At 40.4% G+C, this 20,527-nt stretch overlaps 1 protein-coding gene across 1 annotated transcript; it reads left to right on the top strand.

The window, feature by feature from the left end:
- Window positions 1–621: 621 nt before the first annotated feature.
- amon (prohormone processing protease amontillado) lies at window positions 622–19,870 on the top strand. Its single transcript, XM_018112799.3, has 12 exons — window positions 622–1,292; window positions 13,538–13,645; window positions 14,161–14,431; window positions 14,501–14,538; window positions 16,234–16,310; window positions 16,858–16,946; window positions 17,441–17,616; window positions 17,688–18,001; window positions 18,074–18,307; window positions 18,382–18,546; window positions 18,604–18,721; window positions 18,788–19,870. Exons 1-12 carry the CDS (start codon window positions 1,053–1,055, stop codon window positions 18,947–18,949), a joined length of 1,992 nt encoding a protein of 663 aa, XP_017968288.1. The 5' UTR covers window positions 622–1,052; the 3' UTR covers window positions 18,950–19,870.
- The last annotated feature ends 657 nt before the right edge of the window (window positions 19,871–20,527 follow it).

Genomic DNA, 20,527 nt, shown 5'->3' with positions numbered 1-20,527 from the left:
GAAGCTCTTTTCAGCTATTATTCGCGTAAGAAGCAATTCACAAACACAACCACAAACACCATCACGCGTAAGTAGACATACACAAGCACACGTACACATACGCATACATGTATATGAGTGCGTATGTACTGACTTTTGTAAAATGCAATGAATCTAGAACATAAAGTATGCTGCCATATGTTGGCAATGCGCAGCATAAGCCAATCGCAGCCGAGCAACAAGCCGAGCAATCGAAGAAAACAAAACAGAATAGGCAACAATAGTCATCTTGGAGCGAGAGGAATGTGGTATTCAGGGGGGATGCAAAATATGGTAGGAGGCATTAGCAGCGGGTCAACCAAATTGGTGACGTCTACAAAGCGCAAACCGAGCTGCTAAAGTAACAACAAAATTGAAGTGAACGCGGAGAGCTTGAGCCCAAACTGAAGGAGCAGCTGGGCGTGCGAGCAGCATAGCACTAGTGACAAATGAAATGCAATGTGTGGGCGCTAGCTGTCAAGGGGTGTGAGCGAGAGCTTGTCGCAGAGCTTTCTTTGAGCTTTCCGCGAAATGCTTTCGTACGGTGCGTAGCCTTACGTATATTCATAATGGCGTCCACAGCCGAGGCTGGCAAACAGTTTTCTGCGCGCAACGCCAAAGCAAAGTTCGTGGCAGCGCATAACTAACAGCAGCAACTCAGCGCAGACAACAAATTATATAGAGAACAAGAATAATAAGGGACAAAATATTAACTCAACGACGTGGAGCTAATTGCCCAAGCAGTTACGCAGAGCATAAGTTTCAAGTGCTGCCGGCTCTTGAACGATTTGTCAATAACAAAGAACGTGCGAATTTTAATTGTGTGTTTAGTGAAGCGCGGTCTTTATTTTTGCTATTCACCTCCCGAAAACTCCCGCTTCTGCCTAAGCCAGTCAAAATCGTGTGCACGAATTTGTGGCGCCAGCGTTGCCCCATCGTCGCAGTTATTAACTGAGCCACAAATAGAATCCAAAGGAAAAAAGCCGAAAAAAAACTAGGAGCACGAGCAACGACTGCGAGGCGAAACGCGTGAAATGTTTATTGTGGCAGCTGCATGGAGCTTTGCTGCTTCATGGCGACTGCTATGCATCGGGATGCTGGCACTGGCACTGCCGTTGGCTATCGCCGAATCGGAGTCTGCTGCCCGTGGCCACGGCGGTCAACCCAATCATGCCGTCTTCACCAGCTCATTTCTGGTGCGCTTCCGTCGGGGCGTTGACAATGATTTTGCCCACAAGTTGGCCGACAAGTATGGCTTCGAGAATCTGGGACCGGTGAGTAATCAGTGGCCATACAAAAGTACAGGGAATACCGTCTACAGGCACCCACACATATATCAAATAAGTGTCGAAAATAGTAAATATATGTATGTTAATGGAATATACCAAAATATTGATAACGAAAGTGAGTTCTGTTCACACTCTGTTTGTTCTTTGACAGGCTGATCAGAGTTCATTATAGGCAAAGGTTTGACCGAAAGAAGAAAAACTGTATACCATTCAGTATTCATCTATTTCCGTCAATCCAAGTGGATGGGATCTATGCCCACGGGAGCTGTTCGCTCGCCGAGCTTTCACTGTACTCTTTACTTATTACAAAAGCCAGTCAAGTCAGTTGGTCGTTTGCTGTGAAAAATCAATTATTTTATGTTCCGACGGCGTCGGCATGTTTTGCAGCCCAAAAGAGACAACCAGCAGCTAAAACAAGCTGCAATCGTCAAGGGCTGTTAATTATTGCGACTGCTTAAGTGGGTGTTCATGTGAGTGTGTTTGCGTGTGTGTGCGTGTGTGTGTGTGCGGGTGAGTGTGGGGCGCGTGCTTGGTATACAAAGCATTATAAAGTCAGCTACAACTGTGGCGGCCATCATCCGGCTGGCGCGCAAAAAAAATTCCATTGCATACTGTCCGGGCGTTATATTTCAAGCATTTTGTGTTGCATGTGGCAAACGGGCACAAGGCCAGCAACTATGGGCAACAACTTTTCTTTAGAAGTATAACAAACCTAACATGCTGACATGTCGAACATAGCATTCACTAACAACAACAGCAGCAACAACAACAACTACAAAAGCCATCAGCTTGAGCTGGCCAACATGTGTACGCCCTGTGTGACGCGAATTGGGTAATATTTCGCCAGTCGTCTGGGATTGACAGCTATTATGACTCTGTATGTAGTAGTTCTACTTGTTGCTTAACCTTCTGCGCTCTTATCAGTGGCATCAATTGTTCGTTGCTCAAGCAGCAGCTATTCTATGTCCGAAACGGGTGCAATTATGTGGCAGGACTAGGTGCTGTAATTAGGTAGCTAACGCTTAATAACACGATGTCAGGGTCAACAATTGCGTCAATAAAGAAATGCGAAGCAGGCGCCAAATCCAATTAGTTTATACGCTCTACATTATTTATGTAATGCTGATTTATGGGTAAATTGATATGCTGGCGCTTAGCCACTTCGCGTGGCCGTTATTGTGCCCAGTTAGTTACCTGAGACACGCCCTCGCCTGAGCCTTGGCTGTGCGAGTGCTAGTTACGCTTACACTTATTACGCCGCAGACATAGCTGCAGCCCGGCGATATATGAGGACTGCCGCCATGACAACGTTAATATATTGCACAATGCAATCGGGGGGAGCACATTAATGCACTGCATCCACGCACAGACTCCTCTCCTGATATGCGTCAATTTTCAACTATTTTCAGTTAACAACCATATTGCGTAGCACTAGCGTACATCATTATAGTATTCCAAGAAAATTTCATATTAAAATGGAATTAGCGTAGCCCCTACGTAAATAGTTCATCACATTTGCAATGATGTTCCTCATAATATCATTTGCCAGTTCTCTAAAATTTCGCCTATGGACAGTAGTACACAAATAGTCTTTCATTGCATTTGTATTCTAGGAAAACCTAATAGACCCAAGTGAACTTGAGCAAAGCAGCTTGTTTTTCTACATGCCCTGATTTTACATTGACATTTTAAGCAATGATTTATTTATTTACCCTCAATGGGCCAAATTCATCTTAGGGCAGGTTGAACATAAGTCGAGTTTTAAATGATTTTAAACTATCCCAGCGGGAATGGGAATTCTTGAAAAAAATCTACCATATTTGATAATTCTTTTTATTTAATTTTATTTTAAAGATTAATTTTAAAGTAGAGCTGGTTTATCTAATAAAAAAAAAGTTTTAAATAGTTTGCTTACATATATCTGAATTATCATTTTTTTTTAAATTAAATTATTGGTATTCTTTTCATTTTTTGATGTTCTTAAATTCTTCGAGATGGTGTTTCGGCGCGCTTCTTATTTCCTGCTTAATATATTTTTATACATTTAATTAATTTCGCTAGAAGCTTACATTCGGTTGGTATTCTTAGCAATAGGCAATTTCGTTGTTCATTGGATAAGGCGCTTATAATATTCTTAGTATTAATAATTAAGAATGTATAAATGCTAGATTAGACATTTCTGAAAATGTATTTTTAGTGTTAAATGAAAAGCTATAAATATGGCAAAATACGTAACAGCACGTTGCTATTATCGTTATCCCTGTGCAGGACAATATTAAATTTGTAACCAAAGTACTCTGATAACAAAAGGTTTTCTTATTGTGCTCTTCGTCTGGACGACCTTTTGGATGGGCTTAAATGTACAAGGAAATTTAATTGGAAATTTGTGTCGACTGGACTTCCGCTTCGTATACTCATACAATTCGTTCCCAATGCTTTCAGTAGATAAACAGCAAAATTCTTTCACTGTTTTTTTTTTATTTTTTGTTTGCTGCGGCGAAGGTAATAAAATTGCGGCACATGTTGCCGAAAAAATCTGTTGCTCTTACGTCAAACGCTAGCTGCCAACCGAAATCACACAATCTGTACGACAAAGCAGCAATATACATATATAAAAGTATATATATATATATATATGTGTATATACAGAAATATATATACACGTATAAAAAGGCAACCTTTCAGCGTGGGATAGCGAGTAGGCACAGGCACACGCCTCTACTCAGTCGGCTCGCTCAAATCGATATTGCGTATACGCAGCATGTGAAGTGGCGCTGGATTTTATCTGCCATATAAGCGCAGACTTCGTTTAGGCTTTATTGCTATCGATGTAAGAGTTGCTATCAGCAATGGGCTATTAGTTTTCACTATCAGCTATCAGCTATTAGATACACGCTTACATATGTAAATTTCGATCTATTATATAACTGAAAATTGAGCTTGCATTGCGTCTACAATTTAAATATTTTGATTTTAATTAGTCAATTTCGTGCTTTGGTAAACACATATGTCCCGGAATGAGAAAGGAATCTCGGCAGGGAGCAGCCATCGCCCACGCAGCCTGGCTCAACGCAATCAACGTAGTCGACCTTTAATTTTATGCTAGGCTGGATATTTTTGTGCCGTCTTTCGTCTGTCCTCTTTAATGACCAGAAAATTCACAAAGTGCTGCATGGCTAATGCCTTAAAGCGATTTTATTTCTTTTTCACTTTTATTATTATTATTAATTTTTTTTTTTTTTGCCTTTGTGGTGTTTAAAAGTTTTACTTAATACCTACTTTGTAGCTGCGCTGAGCCTTTGGGCATACACATTCAGCTGGTATGTGTAATAACTTATAAAGCCAACAAACCCACCTGTCGCCACTCCCATGTAAGCTGTGAGGTGCGCGGCAGCAGGCGGTGTGTCGCAAATCCTCGCACAAAGCGTTAAGCTAAGATCTCTGTTTGCCAAACCTAAGCCTTGACAACAGAAGCAACAGGCGGACAGAGGGGGCCAGAGGAGGAACGGGGAGTAACAATAACAACTTGCAGAACATATTTTGTTATATTTTGTTATTGTTTGTTGGTCAAAACATACAATGGAATCATATGCTATGGGAATGGTATATGTATGTGCGATTCATTAATTATAGCCTGAAACTATTGAATCTCAGCTGCATAAATAATATGATATTGTATGGAAACAATGAAATATGTGCATGCAGCATAACAAAATAAATTGTAATGGAATATATTATTTATTTTTTCATCTCACTGACTCGCTGACTGCTAAAGGAGAATAGAAGCAATATAAAATAGAGATGACAAAGGGGTATCATGTTATGCTTCTCTGCTCTTGTGAATATCAATGCATTCAGCTTCTTCAGCAGCTCGAATTCCTTAAGTTATATTTTCAATTTAGCTACTGAGACGTATGCAAATGATCTGTCGTAGAATTTAATGCTCTAAATTCCACCTTAATTTATGCTTAAATTGAGCCCTAATTACACAGTTCATTTCAATTTAGTAAAGTTTCAACCTTAATGAGAGCAACCGCAGAGTTTGTTCGCGCAACTTTTTCCAACATAAAAAGTTGGCGGAATGTCAGAGCTAATTAAATATGCATAGCTGCACAATGCACTCCATTTTTTATGCTTATAAAATATGCAGCACTCATTAGTTGTTTGCTCAGCATAATCTAGCTGACAAAACGCACACATTTTATGGTTATTGAAGTAGAAAGGCAGCCATGGTTAACAAGGCGCTGCCGTACGACAGAGGCAAATTTATGTAATTTATTTGGGCATTTTAAAGGCATTCATCAGTTTCAGCTTGAGGTTCAATTTGTCGTCTGTTTTTGTTCCATTTGGTATGCAAAATGAGAAATGAGTTAACAAATTCTGCGGTCTCGCTGTCTGTTCGCTAGGCTCCGCAAATTAACGGCAGAGGCATTTGCTGGCAATTTGTAACCAAAGGCAAACATATGTTGGCAAATACAAGACAAACAAAGGACTTGCACGTCGGGCAAACAGAGACGAAAGTCGTACATGCCAGGAAAAGGTTATGCTCCTACTATTAAATTGTAAAGCCCTCAGGGACAAAAAAATAACTCCACATGCATAGCCCAAGCACACACACACACACACAAGCACACGCCTCCAAGTGTATATGTGTGTGGTTTGAGAAGAACATCACGTATACGCCGCGCTCACCGCCAAGTCAATATATACATATATGTTTATTTTTAGAAACGCAGACCAGCTTCAGTTTTGTCTGAGCACGCGCTATGCTCGATGCTTCATATAAATTGGACTCGAACCAATCGAATACATCGTAGCTGTGGAAATGATATCAATATTGAAATTTTTCTAATAAAATAATAGTTTGCGGTTATATTACAATAGCTCTTCCGTATATATATATATTTTGGCAACTAAATTTCAATCATTAGAGTGGCACTTACCTGAGCACGCTACACACACACACACACACGCACACTAGGAGCTCAATCCATGTGTGTGTGCCTTGACCCATTCACCAGCAGTTGGTAAACTTTGATGGAAAAGCCAACTTTCGGTAAATGTTTGCCATTTTCCCGTTAGGTATCACAATATTCTGCTTTTAGTCCTCTCGCTTTACCCGTTTCATGTCGAATTATATATGCATGGACCTAAATGAAAACTTAATGCATTATACTCGGCCCGAAATTAGCACTAATGCTTATTAAAAAGTTTTCGGAACACTATCCGGCAATGGCCAACAAGAGCGCAAACATTTTAAATATATATATTATATTTCAAACAAGCTCTCATAAATTGTGTTATTTGATATGGCGTTGGCGGCGTTATTAATAATAAATTAATTATAAAACTAAAAGCTCTAAAGTCGGGTATGCGCGAATTAAAGATACCCTGAAACTAGCAAAGAATTAATATATTAATAATTATTATTCTTAATTTCTTACTACTATTTAATTTAATGATCAGAAACGTTCAAAGATCCGAGCTCTTTGGGTAGTGAAGCTATGATCAGTAGAAACTCTGTTTATAATCTATATTATTAATTAGTTGAGTTAACCAAACAAAAAAGTAAATTATAATTTTCGTTTACTTAAGAGAAGTAGAAAAGTTAAGTACTTAGGAGTAATAACAGAGCGACGGATGTGCTTAAATCGATTAAGCACATAGTGTTACATACATTTTATATGCACTAGACTGAGTGTGTAAGAAAAAAAACATAAATAAAAATAAAAAGAATATATATGTATATATTATATATTATTATTATTACGAAAATTGAGAGCAACCGTTGTACTTACATATCAATTTGAATGCACCCACACAAAGCGGGCAGGTACTAGACTCTTAGTGCTTACACCTGTTGAAGGATACTTTTAAAATTAATTAAGTGAGCACTTTGCAAATGTCAAAGAGCAGACGAAAAAGTTTTGATTGCCATGCGGTAAGTGAAATGTTCATAAATGAGCTTGGAGTGCTGCTTGAAAGGCCACAGAGAGAGCGAGAGGGAGAGAGAGAGAGTGAGAGAGCGAGAGAGAGTAAGAGAGAGAGGCAGAGAAAAACATTTGATAATTAGATAAAAATAATTAAACTTAATTACCCAGCTGGAGAATGAGAGTGGCAATGAGAGAACGAGAGAGCGAGATGCAGTGAGAGTGAAGGAGAACGATAGAGGGAGTGAGATGGAGTTCTAGTAATGCATGGAATGCACACTCAATGGTGTGGCCACCGCTCCTGCTGCTTTTGGGGGAAATCACGCATACGCAGCATGAGCCAAACAGCATGTCAATGTCAGCAGTGAGCAGTTGTTGCTGTTGTTGCTCTAAATGGCACACGGAATTATACGATTATTATGGCCAGTCTCGGCCAACTTGTTTTTACACGCGCTTCGTCACACTGTTTCTTCGAATGTGTCAATCGATTTCAGCTGGGCTCGGCCCACCCTAGCCTGAACTGGCCTTTGGGTTGGCTGATGACCCACCAAGTGACCCAGTTGGGAAATGAGTTCCTGCTGCCTTATTAAGCAGCTGTCCATTTATTAACACTTTCGGCTCGGCAATTTTAATTAAAATTCACTCCGTTCGGTGCATCGTTGCTGCTCGGCAATGCCATGACAACCACTTGTTGTGACATTTAGGGCTAATTAAATGTCATACTCTGTTGCTGTGGCAGAGCAACGACTCGTTGACGGCTCATACTATCCTGAGTGCATCCATTTAGAACTTTTCAATTATTTATATCCAACAAAGTTTTAATGCAGCTCACGCAAGTCACCAGTTAGCCAGTTAACTACCTTAAGCTGGGACCAACAAATCATGGCTCTGTTTACCTGGCCAGGCCAGGCAAGGCCGTGGCACCTGACACAATGACTGCCACATGCCAAAATCTTCAATCAAATCCTATTAGTCCTGACGTCTGTTTGTCTTCGCTTCGCGCGGCGTATCCTGCTGAATAATTCAACAGTTGGTGGAAATCATTTGCATTTCACTCATTTGCCGCCTGCCTATCTGTATACAGCTACATATTTATATATATATATATATATACACCTGTACAGCTTCAACTTTTTCTGCGTAATTTGCATGCCATTTATTGCCGCCTGAATAGGGCTTACGCAGACGCCAATCAAATATTTTCTTCTTTTGTTTTCCATTATTTGCCACAGTTTCAGCCAAACAATGGAGCTGCTCGAGTCGCATATGCTGAGCGATTTGAAATTAAATTTCAGACGTTCCAAAGCTCAAAAATAGCTGCCTCTCACATGCTTGATATACTTTTTCCATATGCATACATATACAACAGAATACAATGTGATTTTGAAATTGTTGTTTTTAGTCTGTATATTTATTATATATGAATAATTTTAATATCTCAAAACAGTGTATTATAGGATATTTAAATAATTTTTTAAATATATATTTTTGTATTAATATTATTAGAGCTGATATATCTATCAAAATTTTCTTTTAATCGAGATTTAAATCAACTTTTACTATTTGATTTTCAAGTTATTTACAACTTAAATATTATAAAAACTTTGTTAGCTAGTTTTTCTTAGCAGAGAAAGAGCAGTCTGTTCGTCGAAATGGCAGCATCAAGTAGAAAACTAATTTCGTATAGTTTTGATTGATTTAAACTTTTGTGTGACATATAAACAAAAAAGCCAAATGAAACTTTTGCATTGAGCGCAAGTTCTTCAAAACTTGTTAACTTTTTCGTAGCATAGCAGAAACAGTTATGTTCAAGACTTAGATTACGTTTGATATGCAACTTTATTTAGTTCAATAGTTTCAAAGTCATGTTCGATCTGAAAGTCCAAGATACATAGATACATAGATACATAGATACAAAGAGACATAGATACATAGATACATAGATACATAGATATATAGATACATAGATACATAGATACATAGATACATAGATACATAGATACATAGATACATAGATACATAGATACATAGATACATAGATACATAGATACATAGATACATAGATACATAGATACATATATACATAGATACATAGATACATGGATACACAGATACATAGATACATATATACATAGATACATAGATACATAGATACATAGATATATAGAAACATTGTTACATAGATACATAGATACATGGACACATAGATACATGGATACATAGATACATACATAGATCGAAATTATATACGTTCAGTCGCTCGATAGTTGCTATACGAAGCACAATTATCAGTTTACATGGAACTCGTGCCTATCTATCGATTGTGTATACAAATATGTGTGATGATGTGTGCATCAATACCACACTTATTATGTGCATGGCAGTAGTCATTTGCTCAAGTGCTACCAGAAATATAGTTGGCTACTGATAAAGCGACACGAACCGATAAGGGATGGCTGACGATGGCAGTAGAAGAGCCTGTCACACAGTTGAGCCAGCGGCATAAATTTGACAAATGGATTTCACTTTAGTTGTCACACTTAGATAGCTTGAGAAGGGGCTTAAGCCTAATGTGCACTGAAAATGAACGAATGATTGCACTCAAGACGAGCTATCAAGGAAATGTGTTGCCTACTTTTCAGCTGAAATTGTTGAATGCGAACATTTAAGTGGAAATCGAAATGTAAAATCTATTTGTGGCAAATATTAGTTTCTTTGTTCCACTCACAATAGAATGTAAATTGGAATTGGCTGGAAAACACATTTCAATGCTCGCACTGTGAAAACTGTGAAAACTAATGAACTGTTCTATCAGCCCAGATGCACATACCAAAGCCCTTGCATAATGTTGTCGACTTTAAGCCTTCGTTGCTGCGTGGTTTAAGCCCGCAGCTTACCAAAGGACTACCACCTCCCAGGCCTGACTGCCCGCAGGGCAATCAAAAACATACAACAAAACGGGATGTATGCATACACGAATGCATGCAAACATGTGTGTGGGTGTCTGCGGCCCTGTGTGCATTCAACAAGAATGCAGCTGTTGCTTATTGCTGTTGTTGTTGTTGTCGTTGTTGTTTGTTGTTTGTGAACATTCTGTTGTTTTCAGCTCTCTCGTCAGTGCATTTACTTGCCGCGCTGAGCTAAAATCCATAAATTTGTGACGCTGACATTGTTTGAAGGATGATGTGCTAGATGCCACATGCCACATGCCACACGCCACGTCCACATACATATCAGAGCGCTGCTGTCGCCGCCCACACTGCGGCTGTCTTCCGCTTCTGTGGCTCGCTTCAGCCTTTGTCCTGCCCGTGCTAGTGGCATATTCAAATAACCACAGTGCAACAAGTGGCGCGAATAATCATATGTCTTCCACTCACATTTTCGCTATGAACTGCTATCTACGATTAACATAAGCTATTACCGACGCCATTTTGGCAATCGACGCGTTTACTTGAAATGAAAATAATCACCCACTCGTGGTGCTGCCAGTTTGTCAAATGTTGCTAAATGCGCGTGGGTGTTGTTTCGGCTTAAGTATCTCACACGGCGCTTTGCCCTGGGGTCGATAGCGGGCAAGGAGGTGCCACATGCCACAAGTCACATGAAGTGTCTGCCCGCCCAGCCTGACTTTGCTTTGGCCTGTTCTGCTGTCTGCTCGGCTGCTCAGCTGCTTGGCTGCTTGGCTGCTGTCCGCGTTATCACCCGCTGTGACACATTATTTTTCTAATACGTTGTGTACTACATGTACACACACACAAGCGCATACGCACACACTGCTCCATAGAGACAATGACAACACTGAGAGCTAGCTTTGTGTGCTGTGCGTTGTGTGTGGCTATTTTTGTTTTGCTCAATCCACTCAAAGCTCAGGCATCAAGTTTATTTATTTGGTTTATTATATTTTGTTATTTTGCTTTTCCATTCTGTCGCTGCCATATGCTTCATATATTAGGAGTAATGCAAAAATTATACAGACTTTCTAAAAATATGCGCTCAATTTAGCCGCGAATGGCTGCTGGGATTAGGGAGCTGGCCTTATTAATTTCCATGGGTCCGCACATCGGGCGCCCCATGCGCACTGCTCTCATTATTATCTATCGATGTCCCTGGCCAACAGCTCGCCGCCAGTTAATTTCAATGGCAAGCGGGCAACAGTTAACAGCTGGCCAGCTGTTACAGTATCCTGCGTACTTAGCGCACAAATTATCAGGGCATAAAAATAGACAAGCCCTCATAATCATCAGCCTTCAACCCTCGATCCGCCCCGTGGTTCCCAATGATGATGAACCTCATCGAATTGACGGCGCACAGTTGGCTCAGTTCTCTTCTTCGCAAAAAAAAAAAAAACTTAAAGCGCTTTCCGGCTTCTTCTTGTCTCGTACATACCCTGATAGCAGCTCTGTTGGTAACGTGACTTTCGAAAAATTCATCGCCTACAAACGAAATAAACATTTCAAGTAGCCCATTAAAATTGATTGCCAAAGCCGTTTAGTTTCTGGTAAATATAAATTTGAATTCACGCCAATCTTAGTCTTTAAATTAAAAATTAAAAATAAAAACAAATCGATTTTAATGACGTTTATCTGAATATTTTTGGAATTTACTGTAGATTAAGCCTTCAAGCGATTTTCTCTGCTTTGATTACATACACATTGAGGCTTAATTCAACGCAGATATATTTTTATCACAATATCATGTTTCTTCCTTACGCTCACAGCGGGACACGGCCTGGGCATTTTCATTGTTGACAGCGGGTGATTTGCATTACGCTTATTGTCTTTAATTCAATTTTATTTTAGTTCAGTTCAATAGAAATCTGGGTGGAGTGTATTTATAAACATTTGTGCGGCTTCTGCCGAGTGGGCTGAGAGACGTCAACAGAATGATATCCTTCGTCAACCACAAGCCTTTTGTAAGGCCGCAGGATATTTTGAGACAGAGCCCAGCCTAGGCCCACGTTGCACACACGCTGACAGCTGCTCAGGCTGCACGGCGAGTGTTTCAAACTTTGCTCCTTACAAAGGGACAAGGCCATCTTTAGATGGCCCAGCTACATCTTTGAGATAAAGCTGTGCATTCTAAGCGTATTATGTGTAAAAATAAAAAATATACGCGTGGGCAGTCGCAACAGCTGTTGACTACCAAAGTAATTATTCGTCCGCGCATTAGTTAAGCCGTTTATCAGGCCCAAGGAAGCGAGGCTGCGCCCCTCAGGCGGCAGTTAATTATTGGCAATCTGTGGGAGTAACGGAATCGCACGGACACGAGCTTCCCAGCAGCTGGCCAAGTTGTGAGAAACTTATAAAACAGTCGAAAAGTCTAAACAGGAAAACTTTTACTCTCGAGCTGCGTGGCTCAGGGCTGAAGCACGAGCAACTGCGTGGCGTGGCATCGCCCAGGGACGTGACTTTTGTGACGTTGTCTATCATATTTTGACACTGCAATGGACTCATTATTATTATTGGCATAGATATATGTATATACTATTATTTCATTTCCATATATTCTTGAATTCAATTCTGTGAGAATATGAATATTTTAAATTAAACTGTTTTCAAAACTTTTTTTTCAGCTTGTTCGTTATAATATTTCTGAAGAAAATGAATTCCCCGAATTTTCTAGTCCTTTGCAAGCTCATAATAAACTTGCTTCTGAAGATATTTTTGTATGAAACTTTATTCGAGAGAATTGTAGGCTTTTATTACATTGATGCGTGTAAAATGTCGGTTCATCTGGGCGTTGTTATTCAGCAAAGAAAACAATTTTGGGGCTGACTCGGCTCGCATTGGGGACTTGGGAACATGTGAGTAATGTGCGTAACTCGATATGCTCTTTATTGGAATTACATTGAGGGAAAATGGAAAATAACTGCTGGAACTAGAGCAGCCTGCCAGCCAAGGCAAGCCAAGGCAAAGGAAGCCTAGCAGGGAGGCTGTATAGGGAGGTAGGAAGGGAACGCTGTAAACTCTCAATTTACTAAAGCTCGGCCAAGGACGAGGGCTAATATACGTAATAAAGCTAATGATGTTGTTGTTAATGCTGATGATGGGGCTGTGAAGATGATGCCCATGACTAGCAATTTAAAACGCAATAATGGGCTCTCGTGCTGCCAGCTCTATGTATGTGCGTGCACCTACATATAGAGATGTCGGCGGCTGGGGATTGGCCAACTGAAGTCAATTATGGCTCAATTATGGCTGACGTAGAACAAGAAAGGAATTAATGTGTTGTTAAGCTCAATTAGAGTTGGAGTCTGGCACGCATCCACTAATGAAATAATATTCCTCTCTAATGTTGCAGCTGGTCGGCGCTGATGGACACGAGTATCACTTCAAACACAAGACATTGCCGCACGCTCGCTCGCGGCGCAGCCTGATGCACACGCGTGTCCTCAAGAGTCATCCCTCGGTGAGTATAACTGTAAACTTAAAGACTATTGACAGCTGTAGCTGTAGCTGCTGCTGTAGCTGCAGCTGAAGCCATGTGCCTGGCACCCACCTCATTGCATAAATGTCAGAGTTCAGTTTGCCGCTTCAGTGCTTCCGCTGGCAAGTTGGCAATCAGTTGGCAAATTGCGTTCTCGGCCAAGTCCAAGTTGCACCACCTCAACCACAATCACGTTGATTGCATTGCAGTGGATCTAGCTGGCCGCTACGTGACAGTGGGCCACTCTCGATAATTACTATTCAAAATGCAACAGGCAGGCAGGCAGGCATGCATCAAAATGCCACATGAAAACGAGAATTATGCAGATTCCTTATATTTGTTTAGTTTGCTGTCAGCCCAGCCCAGCCGGAACCCGAATTACTGACGGACACGTACACAACGCCGACCCGTGAATGTGTCCATGTGCTAGGGGCTTATGCAGCCGTTGATAGCAGGCATTTCGATATTGATACATTCCCTTTGAAATCTTTCGTCAGGTGCTCACGGCTGTTCAACAGCCGGGCTTTAGACGCGAGAAGCGTGGTCTGCGACCGGCAATACCTGCGATTCATGGACTGCACTACGCAGCTACGCTGGGCGAACCGAATACCGTTGATGTGGAGCCGACGGATCCGTACTTTCCCCTGCAATGGTATCTGAAAAACACCGGACAGAACGGCGGCAAAGTGCGATTGGATCTGAATGTACAGGCTGCCTGGGCTCAGGGCATTACGGGCAAGAACGTGACCACGGCCATCATGGATGACGGTAAGTTTCATGCATGAAGAAGCTGTGTCGATATGATTCCAAATTGTTTTATTTTTATCCTCTGTGCAGGCGTGGACTACATGCATCCGGATCTGAAATTCAATTATGTAAGTAATTGCGAGTCGTCGTAAATAACAAACTCAAAAGCCAGCAGCGCCAAATACATTGCTGTGCGTGTGTATGTGTGTGTGTGTGTGTGGGTGTGTGTGTGTGAGTTGATGGCTTTCAAAATTATATTTGCACAGTGCTATGGTCAAATGAACGCAACGATTGACGTTTATTCAACTGCACACAGCCTCATCGAATCGAGTTGATCCACAGATGCAATTCAAATCAAGATGCGAACTTTTTGATTGCTTTTTTATTTATATTCAAAGTTTGATTCTAAATGAAAATGCTTTACTATTTATACGCGCCGAAGCAATTTAAATAACATAATCAGTTGCCGCATTTCGTAATTTCCCATTTGCATATTGATGACCTATCTATAATACAGGTTTTGGTTTTTGATTTTCTTATTAAAGCTGTAATATTGCAAATGTGTTAATCCAGCAGTTATTTTAATTTAATGTTAATGTGTTAGTTTAGCATTTCTGAATTTAATTAAAATACTATAATATGAATTTCATGTGGCATTTCGAAATTTCCCATTTGCATATTGATGACTTATTTAGATTGTATTTTTTTATTGTTTTAAATCTTGTTAATATGTTGTTGTAAATTTATTTCATCAATCTAATTTAATGCCAAAATTAGAGGAATATATCATGGAAGAATTGAAAGCTTAATTGATTAAACATATTTAAAACATATTTTGTCAGTATCAAATAATTTAATATATTTTAATTAATCAATTAATTTATCCTTAGCTGTGCTAGCTACATAGCTTCATTTTGATAATGAATTCACTTTTGCTGTCGTTGCTCTGCAATAAAGGCTTAGCTCGTTCTAATAGCCTCTAAATACAACGCCTGTCCTAAAATCTGCCTCCCACAGCACTCAGCAAAGTAGCCAATAATTAATTGTGCAAGCCTTTGTCCCTTGCTTACGTCACTGCACGGAAAGAGCCAATCCCTTACCGTCTGTTGGTCCGCCCATTGCTCTCGTTGCTCGGCATAATGCTATCAGATTAAAACCCGATAGTGTTGTCTCAACTATCTGGCGCATACAGCAATTGTTGGAGCCATGCTAACCGCACTGGGTATAATTAAAGCAGAACGGGTCTCAGAATTTAATGGAACAAAAAGAGGGTAAAAAAAATATATAAAAAAGTAGTTCTGTTTACATTATTTACATCAATGAGTTGGGATTTGAAAAAAAAGAGAAATGAATGTGCACTTTATTAGATAATATATATATTATCTAAGCGCAAAACAAGTGGGCAGACAGAGAGATAAAGCACTATCGTACATGTTCAGCAAATATAAGAGAGAGCAAACATGAAATTTTTTTTTTTTTTTGACTATACTTTAACTTATTTGTCATTATTAAAATATAAACCCATTTTACATTTGCGCCCATGTGTATTACGTATACTTTTGGAACTACCCTCGCTTGGCATGTGCATGATTGAAGTGCTCTGCAAATATTACTGCAAATTGTTATTAGCATTAATGGGCGGCTTTAGTCGGCAGATTATGCGTGATGAGACACCAAAATGCACTTAAACCTGACGCCATGCCGACTATTTGACGCAACCACTGCGTATCTCTCTCTATTAATGGCTCTACGTGTGGAGCACCAGGCAGCCATTTGTTCACCCACTTGCTCACCCACTTTATCCGCTGTACTCTCACTTGCAGAACGCCGAGGCGAGCTACGACTTTAGCAGCAATGATGCATTCCCCTATCCGCGGTATACCGACGACTGGTTTAACAGGTAAGTCGCGGCAGAGCCTAAGCGCCTTTGGGGGCTTATGCTCATAAGCATAAGCACCGGCTTAATAGCCCGGCAGTAAGAGCCGATGGGAAAGTACTTTGAGTTACTGCCTTGGCATTTGGAATTTCAATTGTGTAAAGTAAGCAGCTGTGCCAAAGAACGAAATGCGAAACAATTCGCAAAGTTTTGCTCTTTCAGTTTTTTCGTGTTTTAAGTTTGTTTTCGCTTTTCCTTTGGAGCCGAAGTAAAAAAAGCAATTTGCAAGGTTTCCGTTAATTGCCTGCTTTGTTATGATTTCCTACTGCGCATTTCGTTATTCATCTGGCTTTCCGGTATTTGAAGGCTCCTCACGAAGGGTCGTATTTGTTTTAGCTGCTTGGTGCTTATCGCATTCATTTCACAATGCGCGATTGTAAGCGTCCGAAAAAGATGCGCAGGCAAATGCCACGTATTTCACAAATATAGTTATGAAATGGTCACCCTTAAGGTCCTCACGCTCTCTCTCTCTCTCTCACACTCTCTTTTATTCTATCCTTCATTTCTGCAGCCATGGCACTCGGTGTGCTGGCGAAGTGGCTGCTGCCAGAGATAATGGAATTTGCGGCGTGGGTGTTGCTTATGACAGCAAAATCGCAGGTAAGTGGATTTGCCACGTAGTAAATAAGGAGAATGGGCGGGTGACGAGGAGCAGTCATGACTTTGCCAATCCAAGTCAAGCAAATTATTCAAGTCAAGTGTTAAAGTATTGCATCACGTATACGCGCTGTGTGACGAATATTCCACTGCATTCTGCAATGATGACAAATGTTTATATATGTATTCTATATCTAACTGAAGCCAAGTATGAGACTCGGGAGAGCAGAGCACCACAAGTGGGCACATAAATCGGCTCGAATCTTATCTGTCGTTTTTATAGCACAAGTGGGAAAAATCATGTGAAAAATCGGGAATATTTGATAATCGCACACACATTGCGTGCTGTTTTTTTTTTTTACGATTGCCATAAAGCGTCAAGTGAAAGTGAAAAAGAATAAATAGCGGGGGCTGGCAACAGTTGGGTGGCATTTATATAGATGACCATAAATGCTGATTTATAATTGCGAGCATTAAGATTAATGGACACTCTGCAGGCATACGCATGCTGGACCAGCCCTATATGACGGACCTAATCGAAGCCAACTCAATGGGACACGAGCCGCACAAAATCCACATATACAGTGCCTCCTGGGGTCCCACAGATGATGGCAAGACGGTGGATGGGCCGCGCAATGCCACCATGCGCGCCATTGTCCAGGGTGTGAATGAGGTAATGCTATACGATATACGCAGCTCGCAGCTCGAAATCTTAAGCACCGTTAATTTCTGGCCACCCTGCAGGGCCGAAATGGCTTGGGCAACATCTATGTCTGGGCGTCTGGCGATGGCGGCGAGGAGGATGACTGCAACTGCGATGGCTATGCCGCCTCCATGTGGACAATTTCCATTAACAGCGCCATCAACGATGGCCAGAATGCGCACTACGACGAAAGCTGCAGCTCGACGCTGGCATCGACGTTCAGCAACGGTGCCAAGGATCCAAACACTGGGGTCGCCACCACCGACCTATACGGCAAGTGCACCACGACCCACTCGGGCACCAGCGCCGCGGCACCTGAGGCAGCTGGCGTCTTTGCATTGGCTTTGGAAGCGAAGTGAGTATCGGGAGGTGCGGTCGAGTTGCTTACATCAATTCATGCAAATCTCAATTCCCATTTGGCCAACAGCCCTCAGCTCACTTGGCGCGACATACAGCATCTGACTGTGCTGACATCGAAACGCAATTCCCTTTTCGATGCCAAGAACCGATTCTACTGGACAATGAACGGCGTCGGGCTGGAGTTCAATCACCTCTTCGGGTTCGGTGTGCTCGATGCGGGCGCCATGGTGACCCTGGCAAAGCAGTGGCACTCGGTGCCAGCACGCTATCACTGCGAGGCGGGCGAGATTAACAAGCCACAGTAAGTGCACTCACATTGTTGCTGTTGTTGTCTGAGTTTTGGGTCTGTGCTAAGCCAAGGCTACTCATATGTAGGCCAATCATAATGGGTCGCTCGCTGTTTTGGGAAATCAAAACCGATGCGTGCAAGGGCACCGATACGGAAGTGAACTACTTGGAGCACGTGCAGGCAGTCATCACGGCGAATGCGTCGCGACGCGGCGACCTGGAGCTCTTCCTCACCTCCCCCATGGGCACCAAGTAAGTGTTAGTCTAGATCTCAGGTCGGTCGAGATTATTCTCTATATCGCGTGCTAGATCCATGATTCTGTCGCGACGCGCCAACGATGATGATCATCGCGATGGCTTCACCAAATGGCCCTTCATGACCACCCACTCCTGGGGCGAGTATCCACAGGGCGTATGGAAACTGGAAGTATGTTAACTGAAGTTATAGATAGCTGAAGGTCATTGCTATTAATTGGGTTCGCTTGCTTTCCAGGCACGCTTCAATTCAGCTCAGACGCGACTTGGCCATCTGGTGGAGTGGTCGCTGGTGTTGCACGGCACGAAGGAGGCCCCTTACCGCACCCTGAAGCCGTCCTCGCCGCACTCGAAGCTGGCCATCGTTAAGAAGGCGCACGAAGACAAAAAGATGAAGTAAGCGCTGTACGTGACATCCGCGACGTCGTCCATTAGTCAACCTGGCTTTTATCATTCAGTTTAGTATGAAGTGCAAGAATGTGTAGGCTGTGTTTCTTTTTATTTAAACGAGATTGATTGAACACAATGTTTGATTTGATAGAACTGTAAATTCGAGTCTCTACAACTTTTAATTGAAATATCAACTGAGCTAAAAGTTCAGTTTGGTTGCAATTTTATGAAATTCTGTTTGATGCCCTGAGACGTTCTCCTTTGAGTTTCCAGTAATTTGAATTGTAATGGAGTTGTTCAAGCGCACATATTTTTTTTAGTCAACTGCAAAGTTCACTTAAAGAATAAAAAACACAAATTTTGAAAGAAACCAAACTAGTTGAATCGTAGCAAAAGATAAAACCGTAGTATCTATCAACGTTAAGCAGAAAGAATCATTTGAAACAGGTATAGCGTACGTGTATTTCATTAGTTATTTCATTAGTGAGCAACAGAGCGAGGGAGTCATTGAACAATACACACAACTATCTTCTTAAATAACGGAAATGTCTTGTAAATGTACTATATATAACGATGTGTATACATATATACCTTATCTGTAACTGTGTCCTATGCTCTTAGACTCTTAATAACGATATATACAAATTATGAAAAGAAAACTATTCTCATTTCTCTATACAATATGAACATAAAATGTTGATCTTGAATGAAAAGGGAGTCAGTCCAAGCTGCACACCGCTTCCAGTGAAATCTCTCTATAAGAATAATCTATCTATTATTTATGAGTATATATAAATATATCTGTAATTGTACTTTCCAATGTATTGTATGCATATAACTTGCAGACAAAGTTATTTTCTTCAGTTTCTTTCGGGGGCCAAAAATAATAAAAACGAGTATGCAAATGATTTGAGTTATAATTTTGATAAAACAAAGATAAATATATAAAAGGAGTGTGTTTGTTTATAAACGAGGAATATAAATATTAATGATAAATAGAAAGTACAAGTGCAGAACATTGAATGTGTAACAGCAGAGATTGACGTGTTTAGTGTAAAGCAACTAAATTTATAAATGACATTGTTAAAGTTCATGGGCTAAAGTGCAAAGGAATGATATATATATTATATATACCAACATATATAAATATATATAAACGTATATACAAAATTTATGCAGTACATGTGTAATTATTATCCAACAGTGACATAAATATTATACATCAATAACAAATATATATACATATATACATATACATGCAACAAGACAGTGTCTATATAGAGAACTTATATATACAAATAAATGTATAAAATATAATATACACACACCTATATATATATAAACATATATATATATATATATATATATATATATATATATATATATATCATCGGAGTAAATAACTTATATTGATGTGAAGTTATATTGGATGTTGTAGATACTATGAATACACACAAAATACCCACATAAATGAAATTGCAAATCAAAAAACCAAATGAAACCGATCTAGTATATATACTATATATGTTAAACAGAAACTAACACAGAACAGATAAATCTTCGAGCAGTATTATTATTTGCCATTGAA

Source organism: Drosophila navojoa, chromosome 2, assembly GCF_054131105.1.
Source record: "Drosophila navojoa isolate 15081-1374.11 chromosome 2, UAZ_NAV_1.0, whole genome shotgun sequence".
Lineage (NCBI taxonomy): Eukaryota > Metazoa > Arthropoda > Insecta > Diptera > Drosophilidae > Drosophila > Drosophila navojoa.
This window is presented reverse-complemented; position numbering and strand designations above follow the sequence as displayed.

Excerpts from the sequence above, each read along its gene's own strand:
- amon (XM_018112799.3), top strand. The coding sequence starts at position 1,053 with ATGTTTATTGTGGCAGCTGCATGGAGCTTTGCTGCTTCATGGCGACTG. Across the intron at positions 13,646-14,160 it reads TCCTCAAGAGTCATCCCTCG|GTGCTCACGGCTGTTCAACA; the intron begins GTGAGTATAACT and ends ATCTTTCGTCAG. Across the intron at positions 18,722-18,787 it reads AGGGCGTATGGAAACTGGAA|GCACGCTTCAATTCAGCTCA; the intron begins GTATGTTAACTG and ends CTTGCTTTCCAG.